The 16421-nt window shown below is 40.7% G+C and overlaps 1 protein-coding gene across 4 annotated transcripts; it reads left to right on the plus strand.

Annotated features, from left to right (window-relative positions):
• Positions 1 to 8748: 8748 nt before the first annotated feature.
• On the plus strand, positions 8749 to 11893 carry LOC135635837 (protein LSD1-like). Of its 4 annotated transcripts, XR_010495747.1 has the most exons (7): positions 8749 to 8967; positions 9361 to 9508; positions 10067 to 10180; positions 10275 to 10409; positions 10692 to 10815; positions 11320 to 11429; positions 11592 to 11608. XR_010495747.1 is itself a non-coding variant. In XM_065147201.1 (6 exons), the coding sequence occupies exons 2-6, from the start codon at positions 9451 to 9453 to the stop codon at positions 11625 to 11627; spliced, it is 453 nt and encodes a 150-aa protein (XP_065003273.1). In that variant the 5' UTR covers positions 8754 to 8937; positions 9361 to 9450; the 3' UTR covers positions 11628 to 11893. The 4 variants fall into 4 exon arrangements, 3 of the variants coding, with proteins under 3 accessions (XP_065003273.1, XP_065003272.1, XP_065003274.1); XM_065147201.1 differs by lacking the exon at positions 10692 to 10815 and having other exon boundaries at positions 8754 to 8937; positions 11592 to 11893; XM_065147200.1 differs by lacking the exon at positions 10692 to 10815 and having other exon boundaries at positions 8760 to 8967; positions 11592 to 11893.
• The last annotated feature ends 4528 nt before the right edge of the window (positions 11894 to 16421 follow it).

Below are 16421 nucleotides of genomic sequence, written 5' to 3' on the forward strand. Positions count from 1 at the left end.
GATAGTTTATTTCTTGCAAAATCTGCATGTTATTCATTTTTGCTACATCTTTATTTTTAGAAAATGTCGCTTTCAAATCCCTTACGTGGCATACTTGATGTCAACCGCCTCACTGGTCCAAATTATACGGATTGGCTCCGTAACTTGAGAATTGTTCTCACAACGGAGAAAATCGTGTACGTCCTTGATACAGTGATGCCTACGCCCGAAGAAGGGGCAAGCGAGGATGAGATCGCTCGCTACGTGAAGTACATTGATGACTCCACTCTTGCTCAGTGTTATATGTTGGGCTCTATGACTCCAGAGTTACAGAGACAACATGAAAAGATGGATGCCAGATCCATTCTCCTACATGTCCGTAAATTGTTTGAGGAACAGGGAAGGACTCAACGATATGAGATATCCAAGAGCCTTTTCCGCGCTAGGATGACTGAGGGGACACCGGTTCAGAACCATGTCCTAAAGATGATTGAGTGGATAGAGAAACTCACAGGTCTAGGAATGGTCCTAGAGGATAACTTGTGTGTGGACATTGTGCTTTAGTCCCTACCAGATTCCTTTTCACAGTTCATAATGAACTTTAATATGAACAAGCTTGAGGTGACTCTCCCAGAGCTCCTCAATATGTTGAGGGAGGCAGAGAGTACTATTAAGAAAGAGAAGCCAGTTCTCTACACTGGTGAGACCAGAAAGAAAAGGAAAGCAGAAAGGTCCCTTAAGAAGGGAAAGGGCAAGGGCAAACAAGGTAAAGCAAAGGTTGCTAAGAAAGACCCAACAAAGGACAAAGACCAGTGCTTCCACTATGGTAAAGATGGGCACTGGAAGAGAAACTGCAAAGAGTACCTTGCAGAAAGGGCGAAACAAAAGCTTGATGAAGCTTTAGGTACATTCATGATCAGTCTCCATTTGTCAGACTCTTATGATAACACATGGGTATTGGATACCGGTAGTGCTTATCATATATGCAATTCGTTGCAGGTTCTGGCAAGGCCTAGGAGACTAGAGAGAGGCGAGATGGACCTCAAGATGGGTAATGGAGCAAAAGTTGCTGTATTAGCTGTTGGCGAGGTCGCCCTACATCTGCCTAGTGGAGCTTTTATTGCATTAGATGCATGTTATTTTGTTCCTTCTATTATCAAAAACATTATCTCCATTTCATGTTTAACAGTTAGTGGATATAAATTTGTTTTTGAGAACAATGGTTGTTCGATATTATTAGATGATAAGATCATCACGAAAGGAACATTGCATAATGGTTTATTTATGTTAGACACCACTCCACATATCATGAATATAAATGTGTCCAAAAGGAAACGAGATGAGTTGAACAGTGCATACCTGTGGCATTGTAGGCTAGGTCACATCCATGAAAGAAGGATTCAAAAGTTGCTAAATGATGGATATCTAGATCCATTCGACTATGTGTCATATGCAACTTGTGAGCCTTGCATTCGTGGAAAACTGACCAACTCTCCATTTAGTGGAACTGGAGAGAGAGCCACTGAGTTGTTGGAACTCATACATAGTGATGTATGTGGACCCATGTCAACTCATGCCATTGGAGGTTACTCCTACTTCATTACATTTACTGATGATTTCTCAAGGTATGGATATGTGTACTTAATGAAGTACAAGTCCGAGGCTTTTGAGAAATTCAGAGAGTATAAGAATGAGGTGGAGAACCAGACTGGAAAGAGTATCAAAACTCTTCGATCAGATCGAGGAGGTGAATACTTAAGTACAGAGTTTACTCAGTTCCTCAAGGACCATGGGATATTATCCCAATGGACACCTCCTTATACACCTCAGCTCAATGGTGTCTCTGAAAGGAGGAATCGTACGCTATTAGATATGGTACGGTCCATGATTAGTTTCGCTGACCTACCCATCTTATTCTAGGCATATGCTCTAGAGACCGCAGCTTACCTTCTGAACAGAGTTCTAACTAAGTCGGTAGTGTCTACACCATATGAGATATGGAAAGGGAAGAAGTCTGATCTTAAGGTTGTTAAGATTTGGGGCTGCCCAGCCCACGTTAAAAGACACAACCCCGATAAGTTAGAATCAAGGACAGAGCGATGCATATTTGTGGGATACCCCAAGGAAACTTGTGGGTATTACTTCTATCATCTCGAGGACTAAAAGGTCTTTGTAGCTAAGAGAGCAGTGTTCCTTGAGAAGGAACACATTCTTGGCGCAGACAGTAGGAGAATGATAGAGTTGAGCGAAGTTAGAGAACCAAGCTCAAGCACCACTCTACAGCCCAAGTCTGTTCAGGTACCTAATACACAATTTTCAACTTTACGCAGGTCTGATAGAGTATCTCATCCTCCTGAGAGATATGTTGGACATATTAGAGGAGAGGATGTTGAGGATATTGATCCTCAGACCTACGAGGAGGCTATTATGAGTATAGACTCCGGGAAGTGGAAAGAAGCCATGAATTCTGAGATGGATTCTATGTACTCCAATAAGGTTTGGAACCTAGTTGATGCACCCGAAGGTATTGTACCCATCGGTTGCAAGTGGATCTTTAAGAAAAAGATCGGAGTAGATGGAAAGGTAGAGACCTATAAAGCAAGGCTAGTGGCTAAGGGGTATCGTCAAAGGCAAGGTGTTGACTACGACGAAACTTTCTCACCCGTAGCAATGCTAAAATCCATCAGAATTCTATTGGCTATTGCAGCACACTATGATTATGAGATCTGGCAGATGGATGTGAAAACCGCATTCCTCAACGGGAACCTGGAGGAGGAGGTGTATATGATGCAACCTGAGGGATTCGTGTCCAAGAACTGCCCAGATAAGGTGTGTAGGTTGCTTAGATCCATTTATGGACTAAAGCAAGCTTCCCGAAGTTGGAACATAAGATTTGATGAGGCAATCAGATCTTATGACTTCGTTAAGAACGAAGATGAGCCTTGTGTATACAGAAAGGTAAGTGGGAGCGCTATTAGCTTTTTTGGTGTTATACGTGGATGACATCCTCATCATTGGGAATGACATAGGAATGCTATCCACAATAAAGGCTTGGTTATCTAGACACTTCTCCATGAAGGACTTAGGAGAAGCATCTTATATCTTGGGGATTAGAATCTATAGAGATAGATCCAAAAGGATGCTTGGCTTGTCCCAGTCCAGGTACATAGAAACTATTGTCAAAAGGTTTGGCATGGAAAATTCCAAAAGAGGTCTCATACCGATGAGACATGGGATATCGCTTTCTACGAGTATGTCCCCAAAGACTCCAGAAGAAAGGGCGAACATGGATATGATACCTTATGCCTCAGCAATAGGGTCTATCATGTATGTCATGCTATGTACTAGGCCTGATATAGCGCATGCTCTGAGTGTCACGAGCAGGTATCAGGCGGATCCAGGCTTGGAGCACTGGAAAGCAGTAAAGTGTATCCTTAAGTACTTGAGAAGGACTAAGGATCTTTTACTAGTATATGGAGGTAATAGCCTTAAGGTTGAAGGCTACACTGACTCAAGTTTTCAGTCTGATGTCGATGATAGCAAGTCGAATTCAGGGTATGTGTACACCTTGAATGGAGGAGCAGTGTGCTGGAAGAGTTCCAAGCAAGATACCACTTCTGACTCGATCACAGAGGCGGAGTACATTGCTGCATCGGATGCAGCAAAGGAGGGAGTCTGGGTGAAGAAGTTCATCACAGATTTGGGAGTCGATACAGATAGCGACAAGTCGACTTCCTTATATTGCGACAACTATGGGGTGATTACTCAAATAAGGGAACCCGGGTCTCATCAGAAGTGTTCTGAGGAGGTTCCAGCTTATAAGAGAGATCGTAACCCGAGGAGATGTAGTAGTGGAATTGTTCCATCCGAAGATAACATTGCAGATCCATTGATAAAGCCGTTGTCTCAGATTGTCTTTGAGCGTCACAGGGGTCTGATGGGGATCAGACACATAGGTGATTGGCTTTAGGTCAAGTGGGAGATTGCTAGTCATAAGTGCCCAGCAAGCCAATCACGTGAGTGATGGCACGTGTGACTTGATACAGAATCTTTTTTGCTTATTATATTTTGGCGTATATCACTTTATAACTATTGCATAAATGCATATATATTGTGATGTCCTTGGATTTGTGCAATGGGAATCGGATCGTGATGAGATCACGATAATGAGATCGATTCACCTTTAAACACATATCCTAAATAATCCCGGTCATAGGTTACTCGAGAGGGACATCGTGATAACCGGATAGACTGGTGTGCTGTATACCCGTCCATATGATGGATGCAGCTGGTCTCATAGCTGCTCGTGTAGGGACACTAGGGATACAGTACAGGTGCTCATTGGAGAATGAGTTCACTGATTGATCCGCTTACGGAATGCTGGATGATTGATGATGCCTTATTGTCAGACAACGATTCCGTAGTCCTAGTGGTGTATCTGGTTCTTAGACTTGAGACACCAAGGATGTCCTGTATGAGTGCTCCACTCTTTGATACCAGACTTATAGGTTTGGCTGTTCCCAGATCTAGTACAGCTGGTCATTGGGAGTGGTAGTCGACCTTACGAGGGCTATTGAGTGTCGATAGAGGATCATCCACTCTCGGTATCATGAGAGGAATATCCCATGTGTTCTTGCTCAGACAAATCCCTGGCCAGGGTCATTCGGGTTGAGAGAGAAAGAGTTCTCCGGGAGAATCCGATTAGAGCGAGACTCGAGTAGAAACCGTATGGGTCTGACAGCACCATGCTCGATATACGGTCTCTGAGATATTAGATGGATGAGGGACTATAGGTACATGGTAACTGAGGACAGACATGTCCAATGGATTGGATTCCCCTGTATCGTCTGGGGACTACGGCGTAGTGGCCTAGTACTTCCGTAGTCGATGAGTCGAGTGAATTATTACAGAGATAATAATTCACTGAGTTAGAAGGAGTTCTGACAGGTATGATTCACGGCCAGCTCGATATTGGGCCTAGAGGATCACACACATATGGTAGGCATTGCGATGAGTAGAGGTTCGGATATGAGATATCCGACGGAGCCCTTGTCTTATTGGATGCAGATCCAATACCCATTAGGGAAAGGACCCATTAGGGTTTTGACACGGGATCTCTATAAATAGGAGGGATTCACAGCCTCATAGGCTAGAGTCTTTGCTTGCCCTTCCTATTCTCCTCTCCCTCTCCCCTCAGAGTAGGCCTGGAGTTTTGAGGAGCGTTGTCGCAACCCTGCTGTGTGGATCACCGCTAGAGAGGAGGACGCTTGACCTCCTTCACCCTCTCCTAAGGATCTGCAAGGAAACAGGGATATACGATCTCCCTAGGTAACACAATCTCTATACGCAGTTTTGTGTTTTTGCGGATTTTGCGCACCAATCTTCGCACGACGATGAACATCTTTTTGGGAATCGGGGATTTTTGTTTTCTTGTTCTTCCGCTGCGCATATGATGTCGCCCCCTATGATTTCCCAACATTCCCAACAGTAAATGACAAGTATCCGTAGGAGCAACATCACACCATACTTCATCTTTATAATACTTGCCAATAGAAAATGAAACTAAACATCTTTTAGTTACATTCATGTCATTTCCTTATTGCAGCCAACATAACTGGTATGGATGTGGATGAGGGATGGTATCCAACTTTAGCTTCTGCACTATCTCCAAAGATACCACATTCTCAAAGCTACCGTTGTCGATGATCACCAAGCACACTTTGCCAAGAGAAGTGCATTTAGTGTGAAACACATTTTTTCTCACCCAACTTTCATCATCGACCACATATGACACTTGTAAACTACGTTGCAATACAATAGACAAACCATGATCAGCATAAGTAATCTCTTCCTCATCATCATCGTATTTTGGTTAGTCGTCAGCTTTATCTTATCCTCCATCACTATGATCTTCAACTAAAGGTACAATCCTCTTATTTGGATAATCCGAAGCAATATACCCAAAACCATAACATTTGAAGCATTTTCAGCCAGTTGGGGTAAAAGAATTAGGTGTTTTTTTGCTGCCAGCAGATTCTTCACCCTTTTCTTGCACCTTCGATATCACCTTGCTTTGGACAGTAGGCTTGGAACTTTCTCCTTTTGCGTAGCCTTCTTTTGAGCCATACCGAAAACTCTTTTCAAACTTCTGTTGCTTTTCAACTTTTAATGCCAGCTTGCTCACATCATTTAAAGACCAATATGGCTGTAGCTAAATAACTTTAGCAATCTTATACTTCAGACCTCCCAAGTATCTTGCAATTGTTTGCTCTTCCGGTTCCACCAGTTCTCCTTTTAACATCAAATTATCAAATTCTGCAGTATACTCCTCCACACTAAGATCTTTTTGCTTGAAATCATGTATTTTGAGAAAGATCTCTTGCCTATAATTATGAGATAAATATTTTCTCTTTAGCTCCCTTTTTATTTTCTCCCATGTAACGATCTTACTCTTCCCCTCACATTCTCTTTGTTTTTTCAGATTTTCCCACCAAAAAGATGCATTTCGCTTGAGTTTGAGTGCCACAAGTTTGACCTTCTTTTGTTCTGGTGGTTCATGAAAATTAAAAATTCTTTCTACTGTGTTAAGCCAATCGATAAAGTCATCAACATCTATTTTACCTTCAAATTCTAGAATATCTAATATGGGGTTATATTTATTCTGCCACTCGTCTTGGGCTCCATTTCTTCTCCGACATCTTCTCGACTCCCTTGGAAGAGGTGTATCATCATCATAAGTAAACTCTCGAGCTTCATTTTCATGTTGGTTATGTCTACTTTGAAGTTCATCGATTATCTCATTTTTTTCTTGTAAGCTACGGAGCAATTTTCATAGCTACAGCCTCAACGACTCAGCATCATCTTCGTGGTCTCTACCTTCACTAACTACATCTTTTCCATTCCGCCCTGTCATGATCTCTAGCCTTTAGCTCTGATACCAAACTGATACCGGGGAGGATAAAAAATGCAGAATGGATTTCGAAAGAACATCAATAGAATAGTTGTACAGATAGAAAATATCACAGAAGGCAATGAACGAACTCTTGAAGAAACTTCGGTAAAACGAAAAATAGCCCACCACCAAGTTTAAAATCAAAAGGGATACAGAAAGATCACCACCCTAATGACAATAAACAAGGATACAAAACTGAAAGCAAAAGACTCACCACTTAAGGACACATCCAAGAGATACAGAGTTCAAAAGATCACTCCAAGAGAGCTTCTGCTAATATCCTCAGTTTTCTAAAGTCTTTTCTAAGCCCTAAACCCCAAAATAAATACTAGTGCATGAAACAACCCTTCATGCATAGGAAATTTCAAAATTAAGTGCTTTACAACTGCCAACCAACTCCATTAATGTATTCCTTAGCCATGAAGAAAAGCATCATGATACAGCTTTACAGTTGCCAACCAACTCCATTAATGTATTCCTTTGTGCAGGGAATATGCTGATGAGCTGTCTTATCTGAGTAGGCTGAGTTGAAGATTATGTAGCAATATTGTTGGCTGAAAAAAATATCATATGGTCCATATGAGCAGATTGTAGCAAATTAGATACTCCCGTGTCATTAAATGTACCAAAATAAATTTCTAAATTTTATTTTGGCATTAGTTAAGCCATCAAATCCCGGTAGGGTTGGTTGTATGGAAGACAAAAGGATAAATATTATTTATATTTTTATCTATTATTAGATTTCTAATAATTAAGATTAACTTAAGGAGGTTTTCTCGTTTTATATTATTATTATAATAAATAAAGAAAGAAAAAAAGAAGATAAATCTAAGATAAATGGAGACTATGTATGGGCTATGTCACAACAAATAACAATCGACTTAATATGACACTCTTCGCAATATTTCTTAATAAGTTTGATATCGAGAATGGAGGGTGGGATTGAGTTGAATGAGAGATCATCTATTGATTCCTACAAAACAGAATATCCATTATGCTGCTGCATCACATAATTAATTCATCGGACATGAATGGATCTTTGTGTCCGGGAAAAGGAAGCCAACACCACATTGCTCCCTCCTCCTCTTGTCACGTCTCCTGCCGCCGATTTCTATAGTCGCATCCGACACGTAGGACCCAAACAGTGCAGAAGAGAAGTTGATGTGGTTGGTCGTTGGGAATATTCGTCATGCCTTTTGGCAACGTTGCGGCTCTTCTCGCAGATCCAATAGACTCGAATACAATATAAGTACGATGATGTGGCGTTGACGCAGTACTCGTGTCATCGTCTCGGCGGATGACATGAGGTTTACTGAGGTTTTACAGCGGTGAACTCCACCTCTCGGCTCGACTCGCGGAGGGCAGTCACACTCGAAGATCGCGGGCATGCGGTGATTGGAGAGCTACAAACTTACGGAGAAGGACCCTGATGCCTCCGCTGCCCACAAAGTAGCAGAGCATGTCTCCGTCCGAAATCATGTGGTCCATCGCCACAAGATATTGTGCTTGTGGCCGTGAAGGGTTGGAAGTTCCTTTCGTGAGTCGGTCAAAGATGGGTGGGATTGGAAGAAGATGGCGCTCTTATCCACTCTAATACGCAAATCAGTGAATGATTTGAGACGTGAAAGAAAATGTTGATGATTTCTTGACTGGTAATTGTCACAGAAACATGTAGAGATAAAGCTTGTGTGTGTGGTGTGGTCTCCTCGTGCTCTTAGCGATTCTTTGATGAACGTGGAGGTTCGTCAGCCGCCAGTTCGCAGGTACGTGGAGCTCACGTGCATGGCGTCGGCCACCACACGACACGAAGGTGGGAGAGGCAAAGAACAGTGCAAGGATGGAAGGCAGCCGGTGATCTTGAAATCTCACCGTATATATACTGAGAACAATGGAGACTGCTCGGTCTCACCACCACCACAACTCTCCTCGAATAGTTACAGGACTCGGAGGAGGAGAAAACTATAGTAAGCAGATGAGAGACGAGCAAAAAAGATCAACTTGGTGAGGTATTCCCGGATCAGACACAGTAATCGAAGGTGCTTCCACCATGTTTTCCTTGATCATGTTGATTGCTAAATGCTCCTTATCTACTGGTTTTGTTCCGTTTCTTCCGATTGCATCTCTAGCTTTATAAGATTTTGGTGTATCTTGGAAATGGATTTTAGTTCCATGGCTAATTGTTAGTCGCAAAACACAACATTTGTGTGAGATTTCGAATTGTAGCACCAGGTGTTTGTGTTTATTTCTGTGACGTGATCTGCTCGGCTTTATATCGAGAAACAATACAAAGCCTTAGAATTCTGCTTACGCTGGTGGATTTACAAGGTTGCTTTTTTGTCTGGATTTTAATGTGCTAATATGCACTACAAGTTCGAGTAGTCTTTCTCTTCCAATTCTTTTGCCTTAGGCAAGGTGTGGTTCTGGTACAGGGAGCTATGGGAGACTAGAGAATCCATATCTCCAGTTCGAAGTCGAAGGCCTTCAGAGCTTGACAAGAGAGATATCGACAACAGCCGGCAATGCCAGTCCCTCTTGCTCCATACCCGACACCTCCACTTCCATTAGCTCTACCGAATAGTATCTTCTGCCTCAATTTTCTTTTGAGTGTGATAGATGTATATGTCACAAAGAAGATAAATGAAATATGTTATGCCAAGTAGGGCAATAAACTCTTAGTAAAAGAAGAAAATGAAGTTCATAACAATATCATGTCTCCTACGGTAGAGGATAATACAACAACAAAATCGTAAATTCCAACTAACCGTAGAAGATAATGCTTGCTGAAAATTTTAATAGGCCCTGAATTTAGTATAAGAACAAGGGTGACTAAGATATCAGAACTGAATAAATACTTCACCTTTTTCTCTGGCTTAATCTGAAAGTACTGCTTGCAACAAAAGATTAGAGCTCTGTTTTATTAGTATTGCCTCTATCATGGCAGCTGATTTGTTTGATCAGATAACACTCCTAAGCTCTGATGTTGTTAAATTAGCATAAAACTATGCTAGCAATAATGGAATCTGAAATCTGGAGATAATGTCTCAGCTAGTGCTATATTTGCTATCAATGTTTCATTGTATTAGATTATGAAGTTGTTACATTTGAAATATTGATGTTGATTAATTTCATATGCAGGTGGGCAGAGCCAAGTTGTCTGTTGTGGGTGTAGAAATCTCCTCATCTATCCAGGTGGGGCAACATCAGTATGCTGTGCCGTCTGCAGTGCAGTGACCACTGTACCTCCACCTGGTAATATTTTCTTTTCCCCGTAAGTTTGCAACTCGATTTGTTATTATCGAGTTCCTCTTGCGTTCTGATATCAATTTGGAATTTACTTTGTCAGGTTTTCTTGAGTTATCTGCAGGAACAGAAATGGCACAGTTAATTTGTGGAAGCTGCCACACACTGTTGATGTATGTTCGTGGAGCGAGTAGGGTTCAGTGTTCTTGCTGTCACACAGTCAATCTGGCTCCAGAAGGTAAGCAGGTTTTTGTGACAAAAAAAGTTCTACTTTAATGAATTTAAATTGCTATTAATGGAAGGCTATTGATTCATGAAGATGCTAAATACCAATATCTTTTTTTTTGGTTTTTGCTACTTCTGAGGTGGTTGAACTTGTTCTTTCATATGTTACATTAGTTGGTGTCAACTGGATGCTATCACTGGTTCAAGTCTTTACCAACTAAATTTGCATTTAGACACTTGGATGCTCTTGAACCATAATATATTTTCTAACTATATTTTTTTAATTTTTTTGTAGTGATATCAAATTTCCTTCACATAATTAGAGCCTTCTTTCGACTGAATTTTTGACTTGGACATCAAGTGTTTGCTCTACATTACCGAGAAGTTTCTCTTTAAACTACAGCAAGTGAAACACTATGGTAACATATAACCTAACCTAACCTACATTTTAGACATTATATTCACTTAAACTTCATGCTGATACTCTTGCTTCATATTTGTAGCTCCATCAACTTCTACTTTGTGTACCAAATCTGATTGCATATCTCTGATTTTTCAGAGAAACTTCTTACAATCTGACAAATAAATGGCTTAAATTTTATAATCTTCGACAAGAAAACTCAGTATGAATTTGTAAGATGAGATTGCTCTTTTCATCGACATTGATGGAATCCTTACAAAGACACTTGCTGTGCCTGAAACTCAGTGTAGAAGTAGCTGAAACACTCTAGTTTCTTAACAATAACAGTGTTCCTAATCAAACTAGCATTGAAACTTCTCAAGCCATTCTTCAAGTTTCAACGCTGTAATTAGTGTCTAGGAATCAATGTAGACAATTTATTAAGCAGATCACAAACATAAGAGCATCTTGAGCTCTTTTTTGTTACCAATGTATTCTCATTGTTGACACATTTGTGTTGCAGCAAACCAGGTTGCACATGTCAATTGCGGAAACTGCCATATGCTGCTGATGTATCAATATGGAGCAAGATCAGTGAAGTGCGCAGTTTGCAGCTTTGTCACCTCAGTTGGGGTCAGTATCAATCGTTTCCAGTGATTATTGGATGATTGAACATGTTAAATAGAATGCCATCATGTTTAACATTGTCAATGCAATACACACAATGCTAAAAACCTAAATACTGATTCACATGCCTCATTGATGAAGTTGTCCTCAACATTTTCCATGTCACAGGCTTCACCAAGCACTGAGCAGAAGCCTGGCAACTGAAACCTTGGAATCCGGTGAATTGGCTGCCTATGACTTGAACGAACTTCCATCAGCTTAAGAGAGTCTCACAGTTAATGTATAGAGCTTCTTCCCAATGTCAGTCTCCAGAACTAGCAGTTTTGGCATGTTTATAGAGTTTTTGGAACTTAAGGGTTGGATGGCTGATGATGTTGTCTTCTATCTTTGTGCCATCGCATGATAACTTGCATCTTCTTTGTCTCCAGACGTCATCGGTTTCTGAAAGGTTAATTTTTGAATGCCATGCAGATCTCTCTCTCTCTCTCTCTCTCTCTCTCTCATAATTGTGGTTTGATTCCTATGGCGATTGTCTTTGTACTCCTAATTCTAGGCTAGCATACGCCATCTTAATTGGGCGAAATGGAATTCCCCATAATTAGTTTTGGACTCATTAAATTTCTGAATGTGGATTATGAGAGGATGTCCGAGGGAAATGAGAATAATAAAATTAAAAATAAATTTATGGTCACCACCACGATACCTCATCTTCAAAATAAAAAAGAAAACTTCAAGAGACCTATAGAGTCTCAAATCTCAGGACTCGATCCATCATAAATAATAGGTTCGATGTAATGCTTGTGTGTGGGTTTATGTTTTCGATTTTATTTATGCTTTATACCACAAGTAAAGGGCTTTGCAACCCTGTTTTGGTTAGCTTCTGTGGTTATTTTAGACTTTTAAATATAAATTATTTGCTATCATCGTACGGAAAAGAAATTGCCTAGAAACAAGCTATCTGAACAATCATTTTGAGGGTTTTTTAGCTCCACAGAGTGATGTAAAGTGTCGGTCAGTATAGCATCTAAGAGCTACTTGAGTGACAAATGGCTTGATGGGCTTTTGGGGTAGTGCTTAGGGTTGGTCTGCTTTCTTATTCCATAGTAGTATCATGTGGGTACTTGTGGAGACTTTCGGTTATGACAGATCATTTTGGGCCCTTTGTCATATAACCGTTCAAAACTTGTGAAGTTCATGTTTATAATTTGTATTGCATATCAACTGTTTATTAAAATAGCTGCTTGTGAAATCCTGAGCTAAACGCTTCCTCTGACTCATCTTCTCTTTTATAAGTCTTTAAGAGACTATAAGAAGTCTCAAGGTGACTAACCCTTTGTAGAGGAACACGCAAAGGTGTTGCACTACCACAGACAAAGTTATAAACAAAGTGTTCAATGTAAAGCTCGTGTATATTCGTGTCTTTCGGTTTTGTTCACACTTTGCACAATATGTAGAGGGCTTGCAATAGGCTTGGTAGAGACCATTTTGGTTAGCTTTTGTAGTCATTTTAAGCTTGCAAATACAAGTTATGTGCAATCATCATATAGAGGCAAAACTGTCTAGAAACATACCATCCAAGCAGCCATTCTAGAGGTTTTCTAGCCCTGTAAAGTGGTGCAGAGTATAAGCCAATATAGCACCTAAGAGCTACCATGGTAGAACATAGCTGGATGGGCCTTTGGGATAGTATCTAGAGCTAGTTTACTACCTTATTCTGTAGTAGGATCATGTGGACACTTGTGGGGGCTTTTGGCCATAATGAATCACTTGGGACTTTTTGTCGCACGATCGTTCAAAGTTTACAATATCTATGTTTGTAATTTGTATTAACTATCAAGTGTTTGTTGAAATGGTTACTTATTGGATCATGTGTTAAATATTTCCTCTAACTTATCTTCTCTTTTGCAAGTCCTTAAGGGACCATAAGAGGTTTCAGAGAGGCTGACCTTTTATAGATGGACACACAAGGGTGTCGCATGACTTAGGCAAAATTAGCTGTGCTTGTGACAGATGGTACCAAAGCAGGATAAGCACACTTAAAAACACATGACATGGAAATGTAGGAGACCTAATAGGGCTACATTGTGGGCATTCAACACAAATGATTGTTTGAAGAAAACGGACGTTGAGATGTAGGGAAAGGAGTTACTTAGAGGAAAGGGCATCCAAGATCTGCATTCAAAGGAATGGCCAACCCTTCATACGAGAGACACTACGAGGCAAGTGAACTGTGAAGAACGTGTAATGCACAAAGGTTAGAATGGCTGAGTTCGACCTATGGCTCAACGTTGGCAACTAAATTTGATGGTGCTCAAGGCAAGTAGAGCACTTGGTAAAGGAAGAGATTGTGAAAGGAGGGATGGGTTGCTCGGCGACCAAAAGAGTTGTGCAAAGCTTACACGAGTAAGGGAATTGCTAGCTCAAAGAATTCGGTATTCATACAAGAGCTTATACGTGGACAATAGAATGTTTGTAACCATCCCAAGATAACTAAAACTCAGTGCTATGGAATATTAAAACTTTCTCTTATGTATGGGAAGGATACGTCCGCAGAAAGCTGAAGTGTGCAATAAGTTCAGCATGTTGCTAATGCTAGTCACAGGTGCCCTACAAGCCAATCACGTGAGTGATGGTACGAGTGACTTAACATACAGTCTTTTTGCTTATTATTATTATTTGATATTTTATCACTTTATATTGCCTATTGATTGAATATATTATACAATGAGAATCGGATCATGATGAGATCACGATAATGAGATTGATTCGCCTTTAAACACATATCCTAAATAATCTCGGTCATATATTACTCAAGAGGGACATCGAGATAACCGGATAGACTGGTGTGCTATATTGAATCTCAGATTTTGATAATGAAACCAATTGATAAGTATTTATGATTTAACCTACGTTTTGAGTGACGCAAGATGCTTCGATCAGGGAGAGACAATTAACGCAGGAAAAATCATGTTGGACTGGAGGATCGGTCGACGTATCAACAGAAGGCTTAGGGCCATGGATTTGGGCATCGGGCCAAGAAGAGCGGATATTATGCTAAGGATATCGGAGTTGCGGAGATTAATTGGCCAATTGGGCAATAGGCCGCAAGATCGGACGATGCGCCGAAGAATCGGATGAAGCGTCGATGGACCAATGACATGTCAGACAACTTGATTTATGCTTAGTAATAATTGTCTAGATCGAAGTGTGTTTTTGTGTGTGTAGGATTAACTATGATAGCAAGGCATAAAGCAAAATGAAGTCCTGGAGTCAAGAACGCGATTTCGTTGGGAGTTCGAGAGTTCATTGGAAGTCCGGACGTTCGTTGGAAGTTCTGTCGAAACCAACCGAGAAGTCCAGGAGCTTACAAGGAGACCGCCACCGAGAGATCGTCGGAAGTTCGTCGGAAGATTGCCAGAAGAAATTGGACTTATCTTGCTTAGATTATGTCTTAGGAATCATAGTTAGCACATAATTGGAGTTGGGATTGGGAGGTAATCTCATTAACTCTGTTAGGGGCCAATTGGGCCTAAAGTTGGGCTGGTTTGGGCTGGATTCAAGGCCCAACCAAGGTGCTGAAACCCTGGCCGGCGATGGCATCACCTGGGGAATAGCACCCCAGGTATTCTGGGCGGTGGTACTGCCCAGGCTGGGCGGTGGTACCGTCGGCGGTAATGCTGCCAGCGGTGGTACCGCCTAGTGGCAGATCTTGCGATGGTAGTACCGCCCAGGAACGGCGGTGGTACCGCCAATACCTAGGAAACTTGGGATGAGACCTTTTTAGGCTTCAAGTTTAAAATCAACTTGAAGCTTATAAATATCTCTCTCATTCCTGGTTAATTAACACACAACTAAGAGCAAAATAAGAAAGAAAACTCTGTTGCAATTGTGTGTGAAACGCCTCTCAAAGTTCTAAGTGTTAGAATAGTTTGAGAGAGGAGTAAGTGGGGGTGTAAGGGTTATCTCCTAATCCCGGTAAAAGGAGAATCGAGTTATAAAATGTGGTTGGTCTTCGCCTATTGAAGGAAGACCAATAGTGGATGCCAGTAGCCTCGACAGAAGAGGAATCGGTGGAGTGGATATAGGTCACGATGACCGAACCACTATAAAACTCGGTTTGCATTAGTATTTAAGCAATTTATCTTTACTGTAAACTTTACTTACTGCTTCCAATACATTTACGAATGTGTTTCAAGTTAAAATCTTTACGAAACAATTTTCGTTGGAATTAATTTTAACATACGAAGATTTTTTAACCGACATAATTTTTACCGCTACACTAATTCACACCCCCCCCCCCCCCCCCCTCTTAGTGCTGATTCGTTCCTAACAGTTAGCATCAGAGTCTCGTATTTTTTTTTTTTTTTTGATAAGTTCTCGTATTTCTTATTTGGTTTAACACCGAAGAGAAATAGCTCTTTTCGGCTTTCAAGAGGGTCACTCTCTCATTCGTCCTCCTTTTTCAATGGGATGGACTACACACATTGGAAAACTCAAATGAGAGTTTTCTTGCTTTCTTTAGATTTGAACTTATGGAACATTGTTGAAAATGGTTTTCAAATGTCTTCTCTTCCAATGAACCATTGGAATGATTTGGAGAAGAAGACATTTTCTTTAAATGCTAGAGCTATGAATGCTCTATTTTGTGCGTTAGACAAAAACGAGTTTAATCGGGTTTATACTTGTGAAACGACTTTCGATATATGACACACTCTCGAAATCACACACGAAGGCACTAATAGAGTAAAAGATTCTAAAATAAATCTTTTAATGCACGATTTTGAACTATTTCGAATGAAGCCAAGTGAAACCATTGGAGACATGTACACATGTTTTATGGATGTCGTCAATGGTTTAAAAGCTCTTGGCAAATGTTTTTCTAATTTTGAACTCATTAACAAGATTTTATGATCACTTTCTAAGAATTGGGATTCAAAAATAACGACTATACAAGAATCAAAAAATTTGAATACTTTTTTGATCGAAAAACTTATCAGG

This window comes from Musa acuminata, chromosome BXJ3-4, assembly GCF_036884655.1.
Source record: "Musa acuminata AAA Group cultivar baxijiao chromosome BXJ3-4, Cavendish_Baxijiao_AAA, whole genome shotgun sequence".
Taxonomy (NCBI): Eukaryota; Viridiplantae; Streptophyta; class Magnoliopsida; order Zingiberales; family Musaceae; genus Musa; species Musa acuminata.